This window comes from Gymnoscopelus braueri (genome assembly GCF_963280865.1).
Source record: "Gymnoscopelus braueri genome assembly, chromosome: 10".
Taxonomy (NCBI): Eukaryota; Metazoa; Chordata; class Actinopteri; order Myctophiformes; family Myctophidae; genus Gymnoscopelus; species Gymnoscopelus braueri.
The window spans coordinates 23740991-23767076 of record NC_137611.1 but is presented as its reverse complement, the minus strand read 5'-3'; the positions used below and the strand labels follow the sequence as shown (position 1 = coordinate 23767076).

Genomic DNA, 26086 nt, shown 5'->3' with positions numbered 1-26086 from the left:
AGCTATGTGTCATTACATTATCTGGATATAGCTTGTTTTTGCTGCATTTTTTTAAAATAATGTTTGACCACTAGAGAAGTGGTCAAACAACACATGAAATGTTTTTTTGTGAAAAAAAGAAAGAAGAAATAAGTATACAACAAATGACATTTTTTAATTGAAAAAGTTACACAGTATTACTTGACACAGTATGGTGTTGGTACAGTAATTACCTCTGTCTTCAGGTCGTCCAGGTGGTCCTGGATCCCCAATATATCCTGAATCTCCAGGATCCCCATCTAACCCTGGGGGCCCAGCGTACACAGGCCCTGGCTCCCCATCATCCCCCTTAGGGCCTGGAAAGCCAGGAGGACCACGATATACTCCACCTGTGTGGGAGAAATGAGACTCACTGGGTCCAACATGTCTAGCTCAGGTCAACACAAAAGTAGTAGTTATCTTTCAACAAACATTAACAAGCCTGGGATCATTAAGGTTGTATCAGATGACTCACCTGCTGGGAGCCCTTTGGGACCAGGAAATCCCACAGGACCTGGTAAAACAATTATTATTATTATTATTAACATTATTATAGTACATTAAATGTAGCTAAAATACAACACAAAGGGGTCAGTGTATGGCGATGACATGACATGTGGCACAAGTTGTAAGCCTAATTCCACGATATCAAGATTCAAGAGCGCTTAAATGTCACACATTCAAGTACAAGCAGCAACATGTTGATTCCGCCAGACTGCTAACGTTATAATAATACTGGACATAAAAAAAGATAGAAACAGTACAGTTTTAAGAAAAGACAAGTAAGGGTAAAACCTTTTAACACTGATGTAGAATATACAGTAAAGAGCATACCGTAGTATGATATGTACAAAGCACAATATGTGCAGGGGATTTTGTCCCAAAATAGAAGAATATGACATTGTATGCTCTGTTGTGAACAAAAAAAGGTGTTATCCCACCAAAGAAAGTTTGACGGTGACATCCTCTCTGCTGAGCACTTTAACCCATTAAGGTCTGAGGTTCCGATTCTACAAATGTCTTCTAAATCCTAACAGTTTTTTTAATCCATTTGCACAAATTTTCTAGATTTTTCAAAAATAGCAGATCTACAAGCTCATAGAGCGGCAGTCGGTGCCACGTTATGAGCTTGCATATCCGCTATTTTTGAATAGCCAAAGTGTAAAATAATGCTTTTTTAGCTCAAATCTAAAAATGACACAGATGCGTCCCAGGTCTTCAGGGGTTAATAATCTTTGATGATTGAACCATTTGTGCCACCTTTCCTTTTCTATTCACCCTACCTTGACGTCCAGGGACCCCTGTTCGGCCTGGAAAACCAGGGTCGCCACGGTAACCTTTGATGGATCCACCCCTCAGCTGTAAAGAACACGGGATGGTACAGGTCAATTTGTTTCCCAGCCTTCAATCTTGTAGCCCTAGGGACCAACGGGAACCCCCTAAAAGACCTGTGGGGGCCCCCGGACCCCACGTTGAGAACCAGGGCACTACACTACAGCCTTGGCTCTAGCAACGTTGTACAAAAACTGACTGCAATAATAACATAAAACTAATGTAAATCGGTAGCTGCTGACATTCAAATCAAGATGCATAGGCTAATGCATAGAAGAAGACAATAGGACTCACCTCTCCAGGAAGACCAGGGGGACCTCTGTCACCCTTCCCACCCTATGGATCAGAGAACTGTATATAAATAACAACTAGCACTGGAACACTCTTTACATTGACATTAAACTTGCAGATGACTACATGCGGTGTCCGGTAGTAACAGTTTACTGACCCGGTCTCCTGGTGTTCCTGGTAATCCTACATGACCTCTTGGACCAGGCCAACCCTAGAGATATGCCATATTAAAAGCCTGAAGTCAGTCACTATTACTGTACGTACACATTACACAATTGTGCATGTACAGTCTCACACATGCGTGTGAGCGAGCATGGTCATACCGTTATTATACTGCAGTTGTACACACGCATTAGGCCTGTGTCCCCGACTAAGGATTTGTTTAGTCGACTCTAATTGGCGACTAATTGCCAATAGTCGACTGGCAGTCGACTAATAAAAAATAAATAAAAATAAAAAAATATATATATTTTTTTTGCCAAAATACATTTTATTTCAAAGGGCCAAGTCTACACAGTTTGTTTTGTCTCCAGCAGAGTTTCTAGTGTCTCTATCTCTCTCTGGAAGAGGTTGCACATGAACTCTGCAGCCGCACTGAGGCGCTCCAACACAAACAATACCAATACAAAGACGAGGAATAAGAAGAATAAAGTGGAAGTTACGTGTGGTTGCAGGTGTAGACTTGGCCAAAAAACAATTAAAAAAATTTTTGGCCCTTAAAAAAAAAAAAAAAACGTTTTTTTTATTTTTTATTTTTTCGACTAGAGTCGACTAAGAGACACTTAGTCGACTCGGACCCCCCGCGACTAACCAGTCGACTAGTCGACTTAGTCGAGGTCAGGCCTACCACGCATACACGTTAATTTTTACATACACGTCTTCCAGCTGGTCCAATGTCTCCATCCGTCCCAGGCCTTCCCTGTTCAAGTGAGAGAGGACAATTCAATTATCAGGTAATTGTTAATTGATCCATTACATGATTTGCTTTCAGTTCATTTACAGAAAAACGTATTTAGATGTAGGCTACTTATTTACAGTGCAGTGGAGTCTGTACAGTATACTGTACAGTGCATTTGGACAGTGATATGACTTTTGTTGTATTTCTCTACTTTAATTTAAGGGTGTTAACATCCATATCGGGTTCACTGTGTACCAATTACAGTACAGTCCGTTTTAGAGGACCAAGTGTAATTGGACAACTGACTGCTCAGCTGTTGCTAAGTGAGCTCAGCTGTGTGTCATTGGATCATTAGTTCACACACAGAAGAGCTAACAGAAGTCTTGAGTTGAGACATTTGCACATGGAGTCTGTTGCCATTATAGATAAATGTCAAATAAATGTCCAGGTCATCATGAGACTGAAGAATCTGACTAAATCAATCAGAGGGAAGTACAATATGTCTGCCCCTGGATCGGATGCACTGTTGTCTTTATTGATGATGTGTCGGCTGACAGCAGCAGCAGGATGAATTCTGAAGCATACATAAATATCTTGTCTGGATGGATTTGAGGTAAGCAATGCAAATGCACATGGCAACTTCCATCCCTCGTCTAGGCTGGCATGACATCATAGAATTGGGTTCATTGTCTCTGTGATTGGACCACTTTATACTGGCACTCAGAACATCAAAAGAAATCTAATGAGTCACCATCGTGCATTTATTGCCCTTTCTGAAATCCTCTTTGCTGCTGTCAAGGTTGTAGCAACATTTGCTCTGCATTACACAGCTCTTACATTACACAACTGTCTTATCTTTAAGTGAAATCAAACTGAGTTTTACCTCAGAGCCATCGTTTCCTCTGTCTCCCTTTGTTGCTGGAGAACGGTAGCCGGAACCAGGGTCACCCTAGGGAGGGATTTACAAAGGAACAATAATCAGGAAGACGGGCAGATCAAATGAAATCAGGCCACTTCTGGGGTTGACTGAATTCATAGAGGGGCCATGGCAGCTCAAAAGGCTTATTTCCAGCTTGTTATACTGGTTTGAAGCTTAGAAGAAAAACTTACAATTGATCCCTTGTTGCCTTTATTTCCTACATCGCCAACGTCTCCTTTAACCCCCTGAGTGTGTGAAAACAAAACAAAAGATTATGATTTAGACTCATCAAATCTCAATCCATTTCATGTCAGACACAGTCTGTCCCAGGGCATGTTCCTAATATTTTAAAACTAGCTTTGCTAAATGTTAGATCTTTAAGGAACATATCTCTGCTGTCCGGCAGAAACCAGCTAACTCCAAAATGTTCATTTTTCGGGAAATGGAAAAAAGTGGAGTTAGAAGGTTTTGTTCATCATTGATAAGAACAGCTGAATGGACCTCCAAGTTCACAATGAGGTTGGAGGTCAAAGGGGGTGTAGCCTGGAGTCAGCAAAACGTGGAGCCTGGAGAACGTTTGAGGATCCAATGGAGTTAGCTGGTTTTCAGAAGCGCTTTTTAATGCTTTTCATTGGTTCAAATTTTTTTTACCAACACAATGACGTAAAGGGTGTTCAATAGCCCTGATTTATGGAAAAAAAATGCAAAAGCGTCAAAATGAAGTTAGCTGGTTTCTGCCGGACAGCAACAAGTCAGAGCTGTCAGGGAAGGAGCTGGAGTAGCTGCCCTAATGATGTATTTCAGCACAAGCAGCATCTTTTGAATACCTTTCTGTTACATTGAAATGTTCATCTTGAGTTCTAATATTAACTGGATACCTAAATACATCACTGATGACTTTCACTGATGACATTCCTGAACTATTGTCCTTTATTTCCACTGATGATGACTGTCCAGTGATACATATTCATATACTGTAGATAATTCTACTCTTTCACACCTTAATACCTAATGTATTAGGTATTAAGCGTATTATGCGTACCTACCGAAGTGTTATCACCTTTGTGTCTAGCCTAAAGTTTAACCTCATGCACATAGTGTACTGTACTTCTGGTTTATGCTATGTTTATATGTAGATATCTTAGATTTTTGCCTCTCTTTTCTCTTGCTGCTTGCACAAAAACTAATTTCAGCCACTTCTTTACAACTGTAATTAAACCTGTGATGTGACAATGAATTTGATTCTGATTCCGATGTTGATGGACCCCTGGCCAAGCCAGAGGCTAGAGTGTTTCATCTGCCTGGTTTTGAGCTGACAGTCTGGTTGTTTAACAAGCTGTCCTCTGTCGACCTCTGTTCCCTAATTTAGGTTAGCATGCCATTTGGTTAAAATTAGGGAACATCTTGAAAAAGCTGAGCCATCAATGCCAAGTATAACTTGTATGAAAGGATGTACTCAATGGTTAAAAAAAATAAATAAACGCAACCGTGGGCAGAATCGGGTGAGATATCTAAGTGATAACAGGAGGATACTACTCCCTGCTAATCTAGGTAGCAGTTAAACAGTGAAGGATATACTGTACATGTACTGTAAGTCCTGCTGCTATCCTATTTGGCAGCTGATTCGGTACCCTAGACCATATGCAACCGGTTTATCCTTTGGACTGAGTAGCTATTTAACTTCTTGATGAGTTCTCTGCATTTCTCTGTGACTCTGCGATGATCTGCCTAGTTAATACGCTATATATGATGACCTCGCCACACCATCACATGGTGATGGTATCGTTCCATTCCATTTGTTGCAATAAATGGATAAATCTATTCATGACGTACAGGTAAGTGTTCCTCACTGAATATTTTTTTCCATGACACCATTAACAAAAATATGAATGATACATGCAACTTATTTGCTACTGTTGGTAGACTGACAAACCCCCAGCATACAGTACAGTACATCAAAAGTTAAGTCACCACAACAAGTTTTTTCGATAGTGAGACTTTGTTTGGTTTATACAATACTCCACCAGAATGTTGTGGTTTCACCAGCTTCACCTACTGATGTGATGTAGCGATGTTTGTTATTCACCCTCCTCACTGTTTTGCCTGATTCACTGCCTTTTTTGCTATTATTTTAATGTTGTTTTATGCTTTTGCTTTTATTTTTTGCTTTATTGTTAAATTATTTGTACTTTTTCTGTAAAGCACTTGTGCTTTATTATTGCTCTGAAAATCACTTTGAGCTGCATTTCATGTCATGAAAGGGGCTATACAAATAAAGTTCATTATTATTATTATTATTATTATTATTACTGAGTCTGAGTTTAAGGCCATTGACAACAAAACACTTGAGGAAAACACTACAACACCTCCATATGCTGCCCTGATGCTCTGCCCACTAGCTTTCTAAAAACTGTTCAGCTCTTCCACAGATTTACTGCAAATGTTTAACAGTTCTCTCCTATCAGGCACTTTTCCGAAGGCTTTGAAAACTGCAGTTAAGCCTCTATTAAAAAGTCTAACCCAGATGCTTCTGTTAAATCTAACTTCATGCTGTAAATACAATAATTGAAAAAGTTGTCTTTCGAACAAATTAGTAACTTTTTGACCTCAAATGGTTACTTTGATGCATTCCAATCTGTACACTATTTTGTCCACATTACAAGCATTGTTTCAGGTCATCCGGGACTGGTCTAGTAACTGTTCCCAGAGTTGAAACGAAACATGACGAGGTAACATTTAGTTATTATGCCACACAGTTGGAACAAGGATCTGAGGCTTGCACCAACATGACTACTTTTAAATCCAGGCTGCTCTCCACTGCCTTTTATTAAAAAAACAATATTTCAGCTCAGACCTGTTTGTTTGAATCTTCATTTCTGTATTTCTCTATGCTTTTAAATGCCTTTTATGTCTTTGAATGCCTTTTGTATTTGTCAGTCATCTGTTCTTTTACTTTAATCAAATCAAATCTGCTCCCAAGATCAGTCTGTCTCTAAACAGTACTGCACCTTTAATTGGATGACACCTTCTTGGTAGGGATCTATTGGTAGGGGTCCAGGGGGTCCTCGGGGTCCACCTCTGCCCTGCGAGTGAGGTATTAGATATACAGTAACAGTTTGTGGGACATATCATCATCATCAATGTATGTGTAAAAATGTGTTAAAAATTAAAACATGTTAGAAAATAATTACCTTTGGACCTCGAGGTCCAGTATAAGCATTGCTGCCTTCTTGACCCTGTGAGAGAAAATATTATTTGAAAGAAATCTTTATCAGAATACATTTTTTGTCCATACTTATAGTAATAATAACTAGAAAAAGTGCTCCTTGGAGGACAGGTCTCCTCCAGGTCAGGTAGGTTATTGTGGGCCAGCAATGTTCGGAATTCACCAATCAGGATGGAATATGAAAAATCGGACGGCACCATCTTGATGGTGCCGCAACAGAAAAGTGTTGCAAAAATCGGCCTCCTGGTGGCGCAATAGTAGGGCAATTTTAAAAGGGTGGCATTTTTTCCTCAACATAGTGCGAATGTGCGTGCAAAGTTTCACCACAATCGGACGCTGCATTCATGATTTGCTGCATTTTGTTCAAAACGGGCCACCTGTAAACTTTAGATGTCAATCTTAGCCAATCAGGATGGAATATGAAACATAAAAACAGATCCGTCTTGATCACATGACTATAGAGATCATGTGTACCGATTTGCGTGAAATTTGGATAAAATCTGAAGGCTTAATATCAAAAAATTTGTTTCAAATAAGTCAGCCTCCTGGTGGCGCTATAAAAGGCAGATGTGAAAAATGCAGTTCAAGTGGCATTTCTTCCTCGACCTAGTGGGAATGTGCATGCAAAATTTCATGGAAATTGCATGCTCCGTTAATAATCTGAGGCATTTTGTTCAAAATGGAGTACTCCTGCAAACTTTGGAAGCTAATTTTAGCCAATCAGGATGTAAAATGGAAAATCCGAAAGACCCGTTTCGTTTAATGACTATAGAGATACTGGTTACGGATTTGCGGGATTTTTGGACAGAATCTGTAGGAGTACTGTCAAAAAAATTGTTTTGCACAAATCGGCCTCCTGGTGGCGCTATAGAAGGCCCATATGAAAAATGTGTGGCAGAGATTCTACTGTGGCATCCAGGAAGTGTGTGTGCACAGTTTGGCTGCGATCAAGCCAACAGTGCCGGAGATTAGCTGTCCACAGACAAAATGACACACGGCCGGACACACACACGGATGGACGGACAGGGGGCAAAACATACTCTCTCACCATGCCTTTCGGCCTGGCGGAGACAATTAAGAGTTTAACCTGGTCCCTATTTCTGGGTCATTTGGGCCACAAACAAAGTGGGGCTGTGAAAGGTGAATGGAATTGGTCCATTTGTTCGCTTCCAAGCCGTTTCACTTTCAGGGTGTGGGGGTGCGTGTCCAAATATAGCCTCATATTCTTTTATTTATTTGTCTGAAAACATTAATCCAGTTGTCTACGGGGATATCTATCGCTCTGATGTCCCATGGGATTCGAGTTGATTTGCTGGAAGGGGCAGGGGTTCTTTTGGGCACAGTTGTTTGTTGTTTACTTCTTCTCACTAGCAGCCTTTACCAGGGTTGCCAAGTCTGCTTATTATGCCAAGTTGCGACTTTGGCTTGTTTTTCAGTAAAGTCGCTTGTTAATATTGGTAGTTGCGGGTTGCGGTTCAGGCCTCTACTTTCTTGCCCTTGGAGAAACTCACATATGACCTTCACCAAAAGACTGGTACATTTTGGAGCATGTAATAATAATAATAATAATAATAATAATAAACTTTATTTGTATAGCACCTTTCATGACATGAAATGCAGCTCAAAGTGCTTTACAGAGCAAGAATACAATTACAGTTAGAACCAATTTAACAATAAAGCAAACAAAAATAAAATAAAATAAAATAAAAGCAAAGGCAAAAGCAAAGGCATAAATAGGGAATACAGTGAGGAATTAAAAATCAACCAAAGAATCAGCTAAAAGCAAGAGTGAAGTAATAGTCCCCTCTATGGAACTAAATTGGAAATCTGGATGACATATAAGGGAATGACTGACAATCTTCCATTGTCCCACCATCTTACTTGAAGGTAACTGTTGTTTTATACGGTGTAAAAAAAAAAGTGCATTTCTGTTTTTCTATTCCTGTTTTAGTTTTTGCTGTTATTTCACTTAATTCTGTAACTATAATATTGACGATTATGAGTTCTTATTTCTTTCCTTTTTTTCCTCCTCTGGGACGCCAAGAGTGGTTATAATGCTCAGGCAGCAACCCGCAACACACAATCTTATTCTTACCTTAGCCCCCTGAAGTCCTGGACGGCCATCGGATCCCTGTCCAGAAACAATGACAATGTAATATTAAGCTTTACCAGCACAACTTTGTTTTAGCCATGTTTGCCAAATAAGTTGACTCACTCTTTGCCCAGGTGGTCCTTCGTCCCCTCGGAATCCCGTCTCTCCACGCAAACCTGGGTGGCCCTGTAATAAAACGGTAAGTTCATCTCTGTGTTCCATCTATAGCTGTTAAAGAAATGTTAAAATTAGATTCTAATCAGGTCTAAGTATAGTTACAGGGTCTCCATCGCTCCCAGGCAGCCCAGGTGTTCCTTTTAATGCGTTCACTGATAATTGGGATTCACCCTACAGAAAAAGAAATAGATAGTAGATTGAGTTGCAGTGGTTATAGAACCATACTGCCATGTCATTGTCTTTGGCTAAACAGTATAATGTACATTACAAAAACAAATACCATCATTCAGAACCGGGGACTGCACTACGCTATGCAAGTAGTCAAAACGTAGTCGATCTATCACTTGCTATAAAGGTCGGGCGCAATGTACAACTGCACATACAGCTTTCGTTTAGCTCTCAACTATGATTTATGAATTGTTGCTTTTTTCCACCTTAATTATCATAGTCATTGCAGTCACCACCCTGTTTTGTTAAAGACTCGTCGGAAATCAGTGCAAAAAGAATGTGCATAATATGTCCCAAATTGATACACGTTTTGTGCACGTTTTGTATTGCGCTTAATTAGGCTATTTGTTGAATTGAATTCTCGAGGAGGCAGACCATCGCATTTGCAAAAATAAAATGACAAAAATCATCTAAAAAAAACGTCCTTTTGCCAATACATTCATCCAATTGCCTACTGGTATGGTCCTAATTTTTAAAGTTTATTATGCAAGATTATGCAATAGTGCATTATGATGATGAGGAGGAGGATGTTGCTGGAGAAGATAATGATAATATCCATCATCATCATTGTGATTCTAATTATGAGAAAACCTATTTCCTTGTTGGTGGAGCTGAGAATTCCATGTCAGATTACTGGTGCGTGAAATTAAACATCGAGTTCACTCCTCGATTAGTTATATGCCTAAGAATTAGCTTTGAGAACAGATTTAAAGCAGTTATGGGATTGGGGGAACAGAGTTGATGAGGAAGTTTTCATGTGTGTACATTACATACAGTAAGTAGTTTTCATGTGTGTACTGCACACAGTGGTGGCCAAAGTACTCAACCCCCCCACTACTTGAGTCATACTCCTGGTCAAATATTACTCCACTACAAGTGAAAGTTCCTCAGTAAAATAAAATGTGTACTTGAGTTAAAGTACTGGAGTACTGACTCTTACCTTTGGTCCATGTGGTCCTGGTGAACCCTGGAAAATAAATAATAAACAACAACTTTAATGATAAAAGTAGTTAATTTCTCAGCGCAAGCCTTTTATATACTAGGACAGCGCCCATTGGGCATAAACTTATGATTGACGTAAACTTGTGATGACTGACTAAAAGTTGAACCCAGGAAGTGTAAAACATTAACCAGACTGGGTTTTGTGTCCAGTTCTGCACTTAAATAAACTAGTCATGTAAGAAATTGGTGAACAGTTTTGCACAGAGAATTGGTTACAGTATAGTCATGCTAAACTTGTGATTTTGTTTCTTACCACTCGTCCATCTCTTCCTGGTTCCCCATGTAAACCAGGAATTCCACCTTCTCCCTAAAATGATTATAAGTGACAAGCACAATTTGGCAGTAACTTTCAAGTTATCTTCATGGCAGTAATACTAAGGTTTATGTAAACGCTTCTCTTTTGGATTTCTTTCAAATAGGCTAGGTCTTTATTTGTCCATGTCATTCTTTTCCCTTCTGCTTTGATATGACCAATCAGCTCACTCATTCAAGCACTTAAAACTACAATACTGTATGTTGAACTATGTTGTAAAGCTACCATAATTACAAATACAGTAATGCCAATCATCTTATATCTGTTGCTTCTGTGCTCTGTGATCGATTCTATTCACTCTGACTGCATGGGGAAACTGGTCTCAAAATCACACGTGTAGCACATAAATGAATGAGAACAAACAAAACAAGGAAAATCTGTCTCCTTTTCCTACTGGTACTGTCACTGATCAAACATGAATACAGCATTTTCACTTTCTCAAAATGACATACTGATACATCATACAATACAAGGATTTGAGACCTGTTTTGCAGGTCAACACAATCACTACTTCCGGGAGCACAGAAGCAACATATGAAAATGATCGACAGTGTTTGGACTCATATTATAGCCAGGTAGGTTAAAATTCAATGTGGCTTCAACAGCTAGTGTTTCACTCCTGTTAGGAGACATACAGTACAGTATAGTACAGTACAGTACTGTAGATGCTCAATGTGTTACATCATCTTACATCTGTTCCATTGCATCCAGGGGCTCCTGACAACCCCGGTGGCCCCTGCAATCCTGGGACACCCTGTTGAAAGAGATCAATATACATTATACAGTATAGGCATATATACTGTATAATGCATAGGCATATGACACACGCACAATCAATCAAACAACCAAACTATTTATAGCACATTTCATACAGCAAGTGCAACTCAATATGCTTTCAATATATATACACATTTAAATACATTAAACATAAATGAAAGAAAATAAAAGTAAGGTCCATAACAGCTAAAAGCTGCTTAGAACAGTTAAGAGACCAGAGCCAGAGGATCCTCTGGGCACATAGCTAACGAACGGTCCGGCTGGGCACATAGCTAAAAGACATCTCATATAATTAGACATGGTGCATTGCCATTTGGTGATTTAAAAACCAGTAAAAGGATCTTGGTGGAATGGAATGGGTGTAATGCGTGCTCTCTGTCTGGTCTTTGTCAGCACCTCTGCTGCTGTGCTCCGCACAGGTTGTAACTGACCGACTGCTTTTTTTTTTAAATACACCAGACAGCAGAGCATTACAGTAATCAAGTTGTCTGCTAGTAATAAAACCATGAATAAGACATACTGTAGAAACAGGCAGACAGACAAGGGACGGACCAACAGACGGACAGACAGGCGGACAAACAATCGCACGCACACATGCACTCACACACGCACACACACACAAACGTACGCACGCACGCACGAACGTACACACACACAATGAATGTACAGTAGAATAAATGGACACCTACTGGTAAACCTGGAGTCCCAGCAAATCCTTCTTTACCCTGAAACCCCTGTGATGATGTGATACAGCAAGGTTATGGCAGTGTTTTTATATATACAGTACTGTGCATACAGTACATGGACAAAATAAAACGTACTGAGCAATAACATATCATCCCATTCTGATTTAAACATGTTAATAAACATAACTGCAGATTCTTCAACATGCAACACAAAAACAGGTTACAATACCCGACTGCCTTTTGGCCCCACAGGTCCATCATAGCCACTGTTACCCTGTGAAAGACAACAGTCTCTGTCATTACATAATATTAACTCTGGAAGAAAGACCTATCTCAGCCAGTATGATATCATTATTGTGGTCAAATGTTACAATATCGATTTTAATACTGTATGTCAAATATACTGAATTAATCATGGGTGTGTTTTGGGCATAGCATAGATTAGACCGATCATCAGTGACGTCTCCGATTCCCTTTAAGTAAGACCTAGTTGTGCTGCCCTGCAACATGGCACCCTGTAAAACATGATAGATTCAACAAGTGGATCTCGTGCTTGTGCACAAACTGAAAGCACCATCTATGGGAGCAGCATTAATAATGTGATATTATGATGTCAGGGGACACAGGGAAACAGGTGGAACACCCACAGTTGCCACGCCTTCCTATTGTAATCTTATGTCTCATCCTGTCCAAAGACACATCTGTGATCTTGACAACATTATAATCTCATTATCAGTTAGGTCTTAGGTTATTTTTTAAACCACTTATCAAAGCATTACAAAGCATGATGTAGCACATTCTGTGTGTCGGAAACCCAAACGGATATTGATGATGACCTGCTACTGCTGTACGTTCAGCAGAGACGGATAAAGAAATTCAAGAGGGGATCAGATTCAAGACTTTCTTACATGCCAAGAGATATTTGTGAATAAAGTGTAGGTGAAATAAACTGCATGGATTTTTTCTCTCCCTCTCTCACCCTCTCTCTCTCCTTTCCGCTCTGCAAAGACATTTTTCTAATTCTTTTTCATGATCACTTTCTTATCATTCAATAGGAATACAAAAATGTATCAAGTGCTTAAAAAGAGCCATTTCTGAGGGCACAAACGACCTTCCAGGATGGCAAATTGGCTGGTGGCAACAGGCACTTGGCCAATGCAATAAATACTGTAGTATGGATAATATGGCCCAAATCATGAATAGTTTTTTCAACCTCAGTGCTGAGTCTCTCAGCAATGTCATCGACCATGTTGAAAGTGAGTGTTGTGTTGAATTCAGATTGATTTGGTTTGTAAGCAGTGTCTGCGCCTTGCGAACCCGCATACTTTACCTTGTTGCGGATCTTTTTACGAATAATGTGCTCTTTTAAATAGTAAGGAAATACAGTATCTGCGCTGGATTTAAAGAACAGCTCAGGGGTGGTCTAAGGTATAACCCCTTTTAAAATGTTCTCACTGCACCTAAGTAAGCAATGCACCAACAATGCGCCAGACCACACCTCATTTGAAGACCAACATGCCCAAAGGGCGCAGAGATACGTACATTTGGTAATTTGACCACATGGGCACTGGCCGTGAATATGACACCTGCGTTGGAGCAATGTAGCAATGCACAAAGCACTGTGCTTAGCGCGCTGTTTAGTGTCAAGCATAGGGCCCATTGTGTTGAAACATTGGTACATTATAAAATCTCACTTTGCATCTTGGCTACGAGTTGCTCGACTGCTTTGTACTTTTTAACAGTCATAGTTTTCACTGTGGTCAGCTCCTACTGTATGCACTATTGGTGTCTTCCTTGGTATTTCTAAGTGTAAGTGCAAATATGACATATTCCCAGGACACAAGAGCTGTAAAGAAGAGTGAAGTTAAGACCTTCTACCTTTGGTCCCATTGGCCCAGCATGACCCTCTGATCCTGGATGGCCCTCTGGTGCTGAGGGGCCTTTTTCTCCTGGAAAGCCTTTATCTCCCTGCGTGTGTGTGTGTGTGTGTGTGTGTGTGTGTGTGTGTGTGTGTGTGTGTGTGTGTGTGTGTGTGTGTGTGTGTGTGTGTGTGTGTGTGTGTGTGTGTGTGTGTGTGTGTGTGTGTGTGTGTGTGTGTGTGTGTGTGAGAGGTAGAGTCAGACAAAGAAAGAGACAGACAGAGAAAAAGAAAAGCCATTGAGGGAGTGAGAGAGAACATTGTCACTTCGAGTTCAGAAATAAGATGGAAAAACAGATGAATGCTGCCATCAAATGTACCCACTCTATCCTAGCTATAGCCCTCGGCCGCCAACCTCCCTACTATAAAGCCAGATTTTGACTTAGTTGCACGTAAAGTTGATTCCGATTCCGAAGTCGTGCACCGTAAACAGCAGACCTACAAGCTCACAACGTGCCAGAATAAAACACGTTATGAGCTTGTTTTCCGGCCTTCACTCCAGGTAGCTGTGTCAAGAACTATGTGTCACGCTAGCAATCCAATGTTAATTCAATTGTAAAAAATGGACCTGACAACCTCTGAGAGTTCAAATTAAAACTCTTAGTCAGCTAACATTATTACTGTTGTGACTATACTGTAGTTGTCCTCAGTATTTATTTATTCTCCCCAAAACTCTCCCCAAAAAAACGTTGGGACCTAACTACTCCTACATACTTACACCTAGAAACACCATTCAAACTTTAACGTTAATGTTCAGCTTACTGTGGAATCGTGCGCGTATACATGAATCTTTGAAATGTTTTGTAGTTTTAGAAATATTTCACTTACCGGTAATTAAAAGTTAAGAAAATGATAATGGAAGTCAATGGAAGATTTTGGCACCTCGCTATTCCTTCATATTTTCACCTAGAAACTCGACTCACAATTTGAAAATTCCACCTTACTGTGGACATGTACGCTTGAGATTTTTACTTTGAAATAATTAGCAGTTTTCGAAATATTTAACTTTAAGCACCCAATGCATTTCCAATGGGTTTTGCTAGTAGAGAGAGAGAAGGACAGGAGGAATGACCCATGTTTTCGTAAAATCACTGTGGCCGCATTTTTTACACTACGGCACGTAAGTATGTTTATGATTGACATTCTAACACTGACAAAAGGTCCGTTTTGATTCCTTAGTAAATCATAACTTTGTCCACTTACTCTGCTCCCTTTTACTCCTGGACAGTGGCACCTCGATCGCCCAGTACACACACACTATCAAAACATAATATCAAACACATTCATTACAAAACACAAAACAACACTTTACATAACAATGGCTGTAGATTATAGTCATACAACCTTTAATTCTAATATTGTTATTAAGCCTTTACTAGGTGCAATGCAGGAACATTCTGGGTTAATATCAGCACATGTGTAACTTAGAATGTGAGTCAATAGTGAAGAAATTGAGATAGAAAATGAGAGAAATATTAGGCTTTTCCTTAACCACTTTCAACCTAGCATCTCTATTTTGGTCAAGTCATTGTATGCAACACTTTTCAAAAAGTTTATTTCAAAAAAATCTTTTTCCTTTTTTTTTGTTTACCAAAAATGGCAGATCTACGAGCTCATAATGTGTTGTGCTGTGTTTTCTAAACCATTTGAAAAGGGCTTAAGTAGTTAAGCCTGTTTGTAAGCACTTGGTATCAACAGCTGCTGTAGGTCATCTATAAAGCAGTCATCTGCAGCGATCATGAATGTCCACTAGATGGCTGTATCACATCCCTATGGTCACATCTCTGTGGGAATGCCCTTCAAAACCACCTGAGTGCAACACACATATATATCTATGGCAACACAGGACTGAAAACTTCAGGGAGGCTTTTACTTCCTTTTTGGACCACTGGTGGGAATGATCTGTAGTCTGCCCTGAAGTGATTCCTTTGGGGTCAAAAGGGTAACTCAAGTCACAATCAAGGTCATGCTCAAAATTACATTATTGGTTATACCTCTGGAATAGTGAGAACAATACAAGTCGTTACAACATGTGCATTTTAATTCCATTTGTTTTGTCATCTCTCCAGCCTTTACACAACAAAATCCTGTTCGTTTTTCTCATTTGCATAAACACAATTATTGAAACGCAAACACATGCTCAAAACTGTAAGCACAAATTTACAAACTTAAAATGTTTTCACTATATAATTAACACAAAACGCTAATGTAAAACTAATTTCTGTATACTAGTAAACAAACGTCAGTCACTGACACACTTTTTTTTTTTTGATTGTCACTATAATCAAAACAAATTATACAAATTTTTATTTGAATGTCAGAAACTTAAAATACATATAGTCGCTGTCGGCAGAAACCTTGTATTCTCCATATTTCATATTTTTATGTTTTATGTCGTATGACAGTGCTGCTTAAAAGTAGATAAATCTACAAGCTTACAGTGCATCGCGACGCAATGCATTGTTAGCTTGTTTAGACATTTCTTGAAAGATTTTGAAATGTTTTGTATAATGACACAACCAAATATGGGTGCCAGGTTAAAAGTGGTTAAAGAGGTGGTGCCATGGTTTTGCACTTTTTCTGTTTTTCATGTGTCTATGAGGTTGATAGAACTTCATTAAGCCCCCTGGTGGTGTTTTTATGGTGTTTTATGTCTTCTCTGACTATTTTGAGTCTCTTCCTGGAGGCTGAAACCTTGAGGGTCAAACGTGCCAATAGAAAAACAGCACTTTAATGACACAGTAAAATTACACCCTCCCCCTCATTATCATAACACAACAGGTGTGGGCATGAGGAGGAGGAGGGACTAGGACAGGTGGGTGGTGCTAAGGTGGTGGAGGAGGTTCTAAGGTGAGTATACTTAATGAACTGGAGGCGTGTCCACATAAAAACATAATTTTAACACTTTCTGTACACTTTTTTTAAAACAATCTTCCTCATAGTATAACCATAATACCTGATGATTATGTTTTGGGGGGGGGGGGGGGGGATCATTGAAAATCACGGCACCCTGTCTTTAAGTCTGTGTGGCGGTTTTATAAATATGTAAACAATGAAAAGCATTTACAAGAGCTTGCGACTAAATAATAACTACATTGGTTCCATTGTAACAAGCAATTTTTTTTACCATTTCCTGAAGGGTTTTGGACATACAAAACAAGGATTCCACCAGACAGCAAAATAGTACAAACGAATATCAATAAATTGGCACTCAGGATCTAGTTATCTAGTCTCTTGTAATAAACATTTGAAAAAATTGGCAGCTACTAGTGTGCGGCTATACTCTTTTATTATTTAGTGTTTATTCTGTTGGTTGGCACCTCACAAGGACCGGTGTGCTGTGCACCTTTTGATAACCCTTGAGGAAGAAGTTATATGGCTGCTTGTATCTAACCTTAATATTATACCATCACTTATAATAGTTCTACAATACATTATGATATTTGACAGCTTGTAAGAGCATAGATGTCCCCACTAGGCCTAATAGCTATTGTTTTGGTACAGCCTATCATGTTATGGTTCAGTTTGTCCTTCAGGCAGCTACAGTATAACTATGATCTCTGTCCTGTGCTCGTGGCAGAACTACCGTACCACTGACATGAGTGTTAATGTACTTCTGACCATGATATCATGTACATAAAGCATAACCACCACCACCTAGAATATTGTCTCGACTCCTATGTGCCTTATCGATTGCTGATTGATCCAGAATTCCACGACACGGTGTACTTTACATGAAGTACAGTATTAGCGGCAGGTGCAATTCTGCAAACTCATAGATCAGAACCCAATATACTGCTAAGCTACTAGCACAATTGTTTTGGTTTTACATATACTAGAGTAAATATATTTTGTTGAGAATTTAACAGTTAAACTTTTTAGGGTCTTAGGGCATATTGCAGGTGAAATAAAGTGTTGTGGTAAACACTCACATACTGTTTTGGGTTAATGCTTACAGATCTGCAAATGTGTTTAATGTTTCAGGAATTATGTTTAAGCCATTGAGAAAAACTGTAAGTGTAAGGAAAGTAGGCCAGGATTTTATGTTGTAGTCCTTTCCTGCCAAAACATCGGTTTACTGTACTTTACTTGTACATAGTACATACAATACAAAAGTAAAGTTCCATTTTCTTGCTCTCTCCTCACATCTTTATCACCGACTGCCATCTTATGCTGTAAGCCTGTCACCAAACCAAATAAACAGGATTTTTCATCTGTGCTGCTTACTTGGCTGTGTGACCATAAAAGGAATTTAACCACTTGAACCCTAGAGCATCCCTATTCTGGGGAGAACATTAGCCTAACATAGCTGATCTACAAGCTCACAATAAGCGATGTGTTGTGAGCTTGTAGATCGGCTATTTTTGGTGAAGAGATCTGGTATAGAGGGGGAAAAGAGTGCACCAAGTACAGAGGCAAGGCAACTCATGTCCAGTTTGCTATATATTTAAATGGTTAATGTAAACTTAAAGCTACAATCTGTAAGTTGCATGTCTGATGATTCTCTCTGCCGATGGAGATCTACCACCTACTACCATCTACCACCACCAAACTACAATAAATATTGCAGTGCCATCTGCTTCTAATAACTTTATTGACGTTGTCAACCAGTAGGTGTCGTACAGTACATAACGCCAGGGTCTAAATTTTTCAATGAAATAGTAAGAGGGAGACCTCCTCCAATCACTACAGATGTGCTTTTTATATTGTATTACGTTAACATAGTCTGCCATACAGTTAAATATTGTATTCATCAATATACAGTAAGTCCTGGGTTATAACTTGATTGTCCTCTCTCAGTCCCTTGCCTGATGTTTTTGTTTTGTTTTGTTTGTTTTTGTTTACTTTCCAACAACTCTGAACGCTATTTTTTTCTCCCTCAAATCCTGTCCCAACATGCACCTATCCTCTTCATACTAGAAATGATGGCCTTATGCTTCAATAGTCTAAATCCTCCTGTTTGCATGTGTATCTTCAGACTAAACAGTCCCCTTCAAACAGGGTGTATACACAGGACTGCAAACAAATGCACTAGCCTGTTTATGGTTTACTATCCATTATAATCATAGAAGTTGTTTGCAGATGAGCTCATACATTGCAGTTACTAAAAGAGGTGTGGTGTGTATCAGCGACAGTCAGGGTGCCTATAGATGCCCACATAGTGCGTCAAACACATGATTGCATTGCATTGCCACTGGTTTGATTCTGGCTGGAGACCTGTGTTGCATTTCATTCATTTCCCTCTAAACATCAAACTCTTTTATATCTAAATAATGTTAAAAACTGTCATAAAAATGATCATATAAATGAAAAGATGCATTTTTAGTTGGCTGGTTTCTCTAGACATATGGCATTTAAGGCATATGAACAAGTAACCGTGTCTTTCCTAAGCATAATACTGTATTCTGTTCCAACTTCCCACATAATGTGTTAAACAGCGCAACGCCTAATTTGTATTTTTTTTAACGATGTTATTAATTGAACAACTAACAATTACAAGAAAAGAAAGATTTAACAATACATTTACAGGCCGAGTGGAAGTATTATTGACATAATGTACTGCAGCAATTATAGCAGTATCTATAATGAAAGTTCAAAGCCAGCATGCTCTGCTCATTGCATCATTTACTTTATGTCATATACTGGAGGCACCACTGTGTAATATGGTCAGTTTCCGCTGTTACAATATTATTACTGTCCAACTGAAATGGGAGTTTACAACAACCAAATATGTGTAAGATATTGTGATAGTAAACTGACCATTACATTAGTCAACAACACCACATATTTTTCAGAAGGAAGTTCACTGCTTTTGCTCAACACAGAGAAAACATGAAAAGCGAAGAAAAAAAAGAAAGAGAAAAAACAGTGAGGCTGATGAAAAAGTTAAGATTTTACAATAACATCTAACCTCAAGGCAAGCCAAATATAAACAAACAACAAGGAGAAAATAATGAAGACGAACCCGAACAGCCGTGATGCTGAAAAGGTTTTGTATGTGTATGCTCATGGGAAAGGGGAGTAGTGTACTGAACTGTCTGGGTCAGATAAACATAGCAGGCTTGATGTACAGTACACTACATTATTCCTCACTCTGTCCTCCAACAGCTGAACAGGACTGGCCACTGATTGCCCAGTCCAAGATAGTCCAAGATAGCTGTGTAGCCCTACTCCTAGTCATTTTCTGGGGTGACTGGTGAGCTATCTTTTCTGAGTCAGTCTTACTGTAACAGCAGACTGGACCACACACACACAGTCTCATTTCATTGTTTAGAGTCATTTTAAAACCAAGTGGGTTTAAGACCACAGAGAGTAGAGGAAAATAGCAGCACATTGATCATTAATGTACATTTTATGTTTCAGCACTCTTGACTTCAACAGGTTACAGATTATGTAGGCCTACAGTAGGCCTATAGAGCACAGTCATTGATTAGGCTTAAGTCGGTGCTCATACAATAACAGTAACATGATCATGGGCTCACTGTAGGCAGTGGTGGAAAAAGTACTCAAATTCTTTACTTAAGTAAAAGTACCAATACTGCAATATAAAAATACTCTGTTACAAGTAAAAGTCTAGAATTCAAAATTTACTTGAGTAAAAGTACAAAAGTATTGGCATCAAAATGTACTTCGAGTACCAAAAGTAAAAGTACTAAATATTTGAAAATAGCCGATCTACAAGCTCACAACGTGAGCTTGTAGATCGGCTATTTTCAAATAGCCTAGGTATAAAATAGGGTTAAAGTGGTTAATGTATGTTTCATTATATCATAGTTTATATCTGAATAGTAACTAGTAACTAAAGTTTTCAAATAATTGTAGTAGAGTAAAAAGTACAATATTTGCCTCTGAGATGTAGTGGAGTAGAAGTAAAAGTACTGAAAATTGGAAATACTCAAGTAAAGTACAAATACCTCAAAATTGTACTTAAGTACAGTACTTAAGTAAATGTACTTAGTTACTTTCCAACACTGACTGTAGGCCTTTGATATCTCTACAGTTTGTGAATGTATAGAAGGAAATACAAATAAATGAAAACGAAACAATGCTTTTGCTGAGTGGTCTTGACTTGATATGACTATTGTTGCACTATGAAAAAAAAACAACAAAAATAAATAGTGTACTTACATGTTTTGCTTCAGTGTGCAGTAGCATAGGCATCACAGCACACAGGACCAGCGGAGCCCACCATGCTGCTCTCATTGTGACACTGACTACTGGACTGATGGAACCGGGTTCAACAGCAGCTCCTCCAGGTCAGGACACCAACACAACACACACCTGTGTGCTGCTGTGCTGTGCTGTGCTGTGCGGCGGAACTCCGGCAGCAACACGTGGGGGGAGGTTGATGTGATTCCAGTGTATGTCTTCTTGAACCGTCCTGCACTACATCTGTCGGTGACGATGTCGACCCCATCGCTTTCGTTTTTCATAAATAAAAGTTGTTCGTCAAGAGATGGGGCGGTGCCGCGTCGTGTTTGACTGCAAACTCACACACATCTCGCTCCCATCTTTGCAAAACGACAGGCAACAGGTAGTGTAGCTAGTGTGATGCATGTGTCCACTGTGCAAACAGAGGCGTCAGGAGAAAGGTTCGCTTTTCACTGAACTTGTAGACTAGGCAGGCTACTGGAGGAGTTTGATTGGCGTCTCTGATTTCACGAGGCACTGGTAAGTTTTACATTTTGGTCATTCTGCAAGTAAATGTTCCACACTATATGGACTTATGAATTATAATAATGATAGTCTTTCTTAATTGGGGTGCACTCTCTCCTATGTGCCAGTATAGCAATTTGTCACTGCTATGTTAAGGCCAGTAGACTATTGGCTATAGGCTACTGTTATGTTTGTAATCATTGCACAGTGGTTTGTGTTACTCCATAATATACAGCCATTCAGATTATTTGAAAGTAAAATATACATTGTGTTGCCTTAGCCTAGCTAACAGACCAATGGCAGACAGACAGACAGACAGACAGACACTCAGACAGACAGACAGACATACAGGTGTCCACTGGTCCACGGTTACCTATGTATTTCTGCCACAGGGGGCAGTACTGAGGAGAGGACTCATCTCTAAAGAGGACCAATGAGATTCAACATCAGCTTTGTGTCCACACTTGGGTGAGTTCTGAACTAAAAAATGTTTTATAAAACATGCATAGAACTGCATAAGTTGGCCATTTAAGCTGTGACCAAGTGTAATCCTGTAGTTCATATTATCCTCTGTGCTAAGATAGCTCACTACAGTATAACTAACTTTCTATATAGGCTAATGCTAACCATGCACCTCCACTTTCTGATTTACTTTCAAATTAAAAAAGCCTTTAGTCCTGAAGCAAGTGTATTTAATTATCAGTTGCGATTATACCTGTGAGAAAACTGTAAACTGAAAACTTACATCCTAAAAGAAACTGTAATTTATTGTTGTTTATAAGGCCCTTCAACTCTTTTTGTTAACACTGTATACTGTGTATAGTGCTACACTGAAATTATTTAGAAAATAATTGACATTTATGAGGGATGTGTTATGCTAGCCAGACATACAGACCTTTTTAGTCGTCCTCACAGGGTAAATCTAGTAAATTCCTGGTGACAAACATTCTTATTGCATGTTTACTCAACACATCTGCCTATGTGCATTCCTTACACTTCCTTGTTTACTTATATATTCAACACATCTGGCTGCCTATGTGCATTCCTTTTGCTTTCAAACACTTCATACTGTACATGCACACACTGATGTGTACATACAGTAGATTCAGATGTGACCCACACAGCACAGAGACACACACACACACACACACACACACACACACACACACACACACACACACACACACACACACACACACACACACACACACACACACACACACACACACACACACACACACACACACACACACACACAGACACACACATTATATTATATTGCATGCCAACATTGTTTAGGTGTAGGATATGTTGCATGCAGTAGCCTACTGTATGTTGTATAAGCAAAAAGTATTTCACACACACACACACACACACACACACACACACACACACACACACACACACACACACACACACACACACACACACACACAGGACAGGAAAGAATCTTCTGAAGTACGCATGATTCACTTACTCAAAATCTTGTCATGTTGTAGTAGCAATAGTGGGAGGCCCCCCAGCAATTTTCTGACAGGTTCAGTGATGGTCCATGCTAACATACTTACAGTATGTTGGACATACTACAAGAGATACGGCTACTATGCCATGGAGGTGTTTCAAGTGGGGCTTATAAAAAAATCCATGTTGGAATGCTTTGCGTTTTGATCTAAACTAGGAAATGTAAGATCCAGAAACCTGTTTCAGCCTGTGAAGTTAAAATCTGAGTGAGATGAAATGGAAGATTTGTAGCCCTCATGCTGGTTTGGAAATTGAGAGACCAAGTCGTCACCAACCAAGATGAATGAAATATAACATTTTGAACCATCATCTATAGGCTGTACAGTGGAATTAAACCATTAGGTCATTTCACTACAAACGTATATAATATGAATGACAATGATAATCAAGTAGAGCAACAAATATGAATACATTATATATAAAAATGCATAGCATTTATTATCAATTATTGAAGTGGACTCTTGAAAGTACCAAGGTTTTAACAATGAAAGCAGAGCTAGCAAACTGATCTGTTTTCCTTCCTCTGTTTGCTTTGCCTCAGTGAATAGCAGATCCAGGTGGTGTATGAATAGATTAGCGCCATGGTCCATCTCCCAGGCTGGACAAAATAAAATCTCCTGGGACATGTACCTGCATGGCAGACTTAGTCAGAACAATAAGTGGAAAGAACTGTGCCAAGAATCCTTGCCTGGGTGACATGCAACTTCCTGTAACCATATCAGCAAAAGGGGGGGGGGGGGGGGGAAATGCGGTGAATTTGTTCATTTGTGTCATTACTGTGAATATGTAGATGCATTTTTTTTATTACATTGGCATTACATACCGCCTGTGGAAATACAGTTAGATCAAATGCAACGCCATTCTTAACATGTCACTTTGCTGTATTATCCTGCAATACCTCACTGCAAAAGCTTAGTTCGCGAGCAGTTCTCTAAGCCACTGTTTCCCAAACAGACCAATTTTCATGGGTCGCGAGTAAATATCTATTTTTTTTCCGTTTCCTACATAAAAACAAGAAAATATTATTTCCAAAGTTTTAAAAAGTTTAAACAAAAAACCTTTTCAAAAGTATTTCATGAATAAAATGAAAAAATCTTATAATTGCCATAAATAAATTAAAAAAAAGTTTAAGAACTATTGAAAATAGCAGATCTACAAGCTCACAACGTGGCACAAAGTGTCGCATTGGCACAAGGGAGAATGGCTGCAGTTCTTTTCATGTCCACATGACTACTCAACACATGGACAACTAGAAAAAGTGCTCCTCGGAGCACAGGTCTCCGCCAGGTCAGGTACTGTAGGTTATTGTGGCCTCCTGGTGGCGCTATAAAGGCCAATGTGAAAAGGGTGCCTTTTATTCTTAGGCCTTTCACGGCAATCGGACGCTGCATTCATGATTTGAGGCATTTTGTGCCAAAAATGTGTTTTGCTAAATTAGACCTGATGGTGGCGCTATAACAGGCCAATGTGAAAAGGGTGCCATTTCTTCCTCAGCCTAGTGGGAATGTGCGTGTGAAATTTAACGAAATCGCAAGCTGCGTGCATAGTTTGAGGCATTCTTCAAAACGGACCAATCCTGCAAACTTTGGAAGCCAACCTTAGCCAATCAGGATGGAATATGGGAAATCGAACAGATCCGTGTTGATCACATGACTATAGAGATACTGTGTACCGATTTGCATGACGTTTGGATAAAATCTGTAGGAGTAGTATCAAAAAATGGGTTTTGCACAAATCGGCCTCCTGGTGGCGCTATAACAGGCCCGTGTGAAACATTTGGGGCAGAGGTTCTGAATTGGCATCCAGGGAGTGTGTGTGCACAGTTTTGCTGCGAGCAAGCCAAAGGTGCCGGAGATTAGCTGTTCACAGACGGACACACGGACGGACGGACACACACACACACACACACGGACGGACGGACAGGGGGTAAAACATACTCTCTCGCCATGCCTTTCGGCCTGGCGGAGACAACCAGTGTTGCTTTCTGTGTCCCTGCTTCACTGATCCAGAGAGAGTCAACAGACTTAGCACGATATTGATCATGACTCCTACATACATGGTGATAAGTTTGAAAAACAACAGTATTACTTTTAAGTGTTATGCTGTAAAATACACAGGAACTCTCTACTTTATACTTGAGTAGAAACTGCTACTTTTCACTTTGTACACAGTGCTGTGTTAAAAGGAATACAGGAAACTGGGATTTGATTTATCTACAATTCTTGTGACACAGTTTGTGTCTGCTGGGCAGTGAGCCAGAGTTGTGTACCGTGTACACGCAACGGACACCATCAGAAATCACCTCAGCTTTAACCACTTAGAATAATGTATTGATTCATTGACACAGGGGTTATTTGAAGAACAGGATGCCCTCCCTACTTGTCTGGATTTGAAGCACCTGTCGACACATAGTGCAAAATCATGAGCATGAATCCTATAGCGTTCCCTATTCTGGGGGCGAACATTATGCAAAAAAGTGCAGTCGTGAGCTAACCAGGGGTCATCACCATGCCAGCTTGTGACGGACATTTTCATCGATATTTTATTTTTGCCACAGACATACAAAATAAGTGATCGATATTATGTTTTACCAGAAATACATAATGAACTCCTAATGTGCCATATTGTCTATGCCAATGTGCTACACATTTTACAATGATAGTATATCTGCATTAACCACTGAGCCACAAAGAAATATAAGCCAATGTTTTAAAAGCCAATCTACAAGCTTACAACACATTACATCATGACATGTTGAGAGATTGTGGATCTGGTATTTTCGAAACATTTCAGGAATGTTTCTAATAATTTATTTATTTACTTGGCCTATAATGACGTGCCCAAAATGGGGATGCCAGGGTTAAAGAGGTTACCTATTCTGAAGAAAACCTTAAGACTGCCAGGAGGCTAAGACAGGCATTACATGTGGCATGATGGAAGTCTATTCCATATTTGGGATTTCAATAAATGGTCTTAACAGTACAGTTAGTGCTTCCATCGTAGTTACATGAGCAAAGGGCCATTTAGGTGCA

The 26086-nt window shown here is 39.5% G+C and overlaps 2 protein-coding genes across 3 annotated transcripts in view; one reads left to right on the top strand and one right to left on the bottom strand.

Annotated features, from left to right (window-relative positions):
• Nucleotides 1-21239, bottom strand: part of LOC308094313 (uncharacterized protein) — a 61448-nt gene extending 40209 nt beyond the window's left edge. For both annotated transcript variants that reach the window (XR_013933938.1, XM_080440883.1), the window contains exons 1-21: nucleotides 21006-21239; nucleotides 15081-15134; nucleotides 13838-13927; nucleotides 12189-12233; nucleotides 11963-12007; nucleotides 11188-11250; nucleotides 10437-10490; nucleotides 10122-10148; nucleotides 9056-9124; nucleotides 8900-8962; nucleotides 8780-8815; nucleotides 6650-6694; nucleotides 6467-6541; nucleotides 3650-3703; nucleotides 3423-3488; nucleotides 2516-2560; nucleotides 1799-1852; nucleotides 1645-1686; nucleotides 1302-1377; nucleotides 494-532; nucleotides 213-368 (exon numbers count right to left, since the gene is read on the bottom strand). Coding sequence is in view for 1 of the 2 variants with exons in the window: in XM_080440883.1 (XP_080297009.1) it covers nucleotides 213-368; nucleotides 494-532; nucleotides 1302-1377; nucleotides 1645-1686; nucleotides 1799-1852; nucleotides 2516-2560; nucleotides 3423-3488; nucleotides 3650-3703; nucleotides 6467-6541; nucleotides 6650-6694; nucleotides 8780-8815; nucleotides 8900-8962; nucleotides 9056-9124; nucleotides 10122-10148; nucleotides 10437-10490; nucleotides 11188-11250; nucleotides 11963-12007; nucleotides 12189-12233; nucleotides 13838-13927; nucleotides 15081-15134; nucleotides 21006-21080 (1273 nt within the window). In the remaining variant the exon portion in view is untranslated. The remainder of the gene's footprint in view (nucleotides 1-212; nucleotides 369-493; nucleotides 533-1301; nucleotides 1378-1644; nucleotides 1687-1798; nucleotides 1853-2515; nucleotides 2561-3422; nucleotides 3489-3649; nucleotides 3704-6466; nucleotides 6542-6649; nucleotides 6695-8779; nucleotides 8816-8899; nucleotides 8963-9055; nucleotides 9125-10121; nucleotides 10149-10436; nucleotides 10491-11187; nucleotides 11251-11962; nucleotides 12008-12188; nucleotides 12234-13837; nucleotides 13928-15080; nucleotides 15135-21005) is intronic.
• A 141-nt stretch (nucleotides 21240-21380) lies between these two features.
• LOC308094312 (uncharacterized protein) overlaps nucleotides 21381-26086 on the top strand; it is a 56825-nt gene continuing 52119 nt past the window's right edge. Inside the window, exons 1-2 of the mRNA XM_080440882.1 lie at nucleotides 21381-21548; nucleotides 21926-22001. Coding sequence (XP_080297008.1) covers nucleotides 21967-22001 — 35 coding nt within the window. The 5' untranslated portion in view covers nucleotides 21381-21548; nucleotides 21926-21966. The remainder of the gene's footprint in view (nucleotides 21549-21925; nucleotides 22002-26086) is intronic.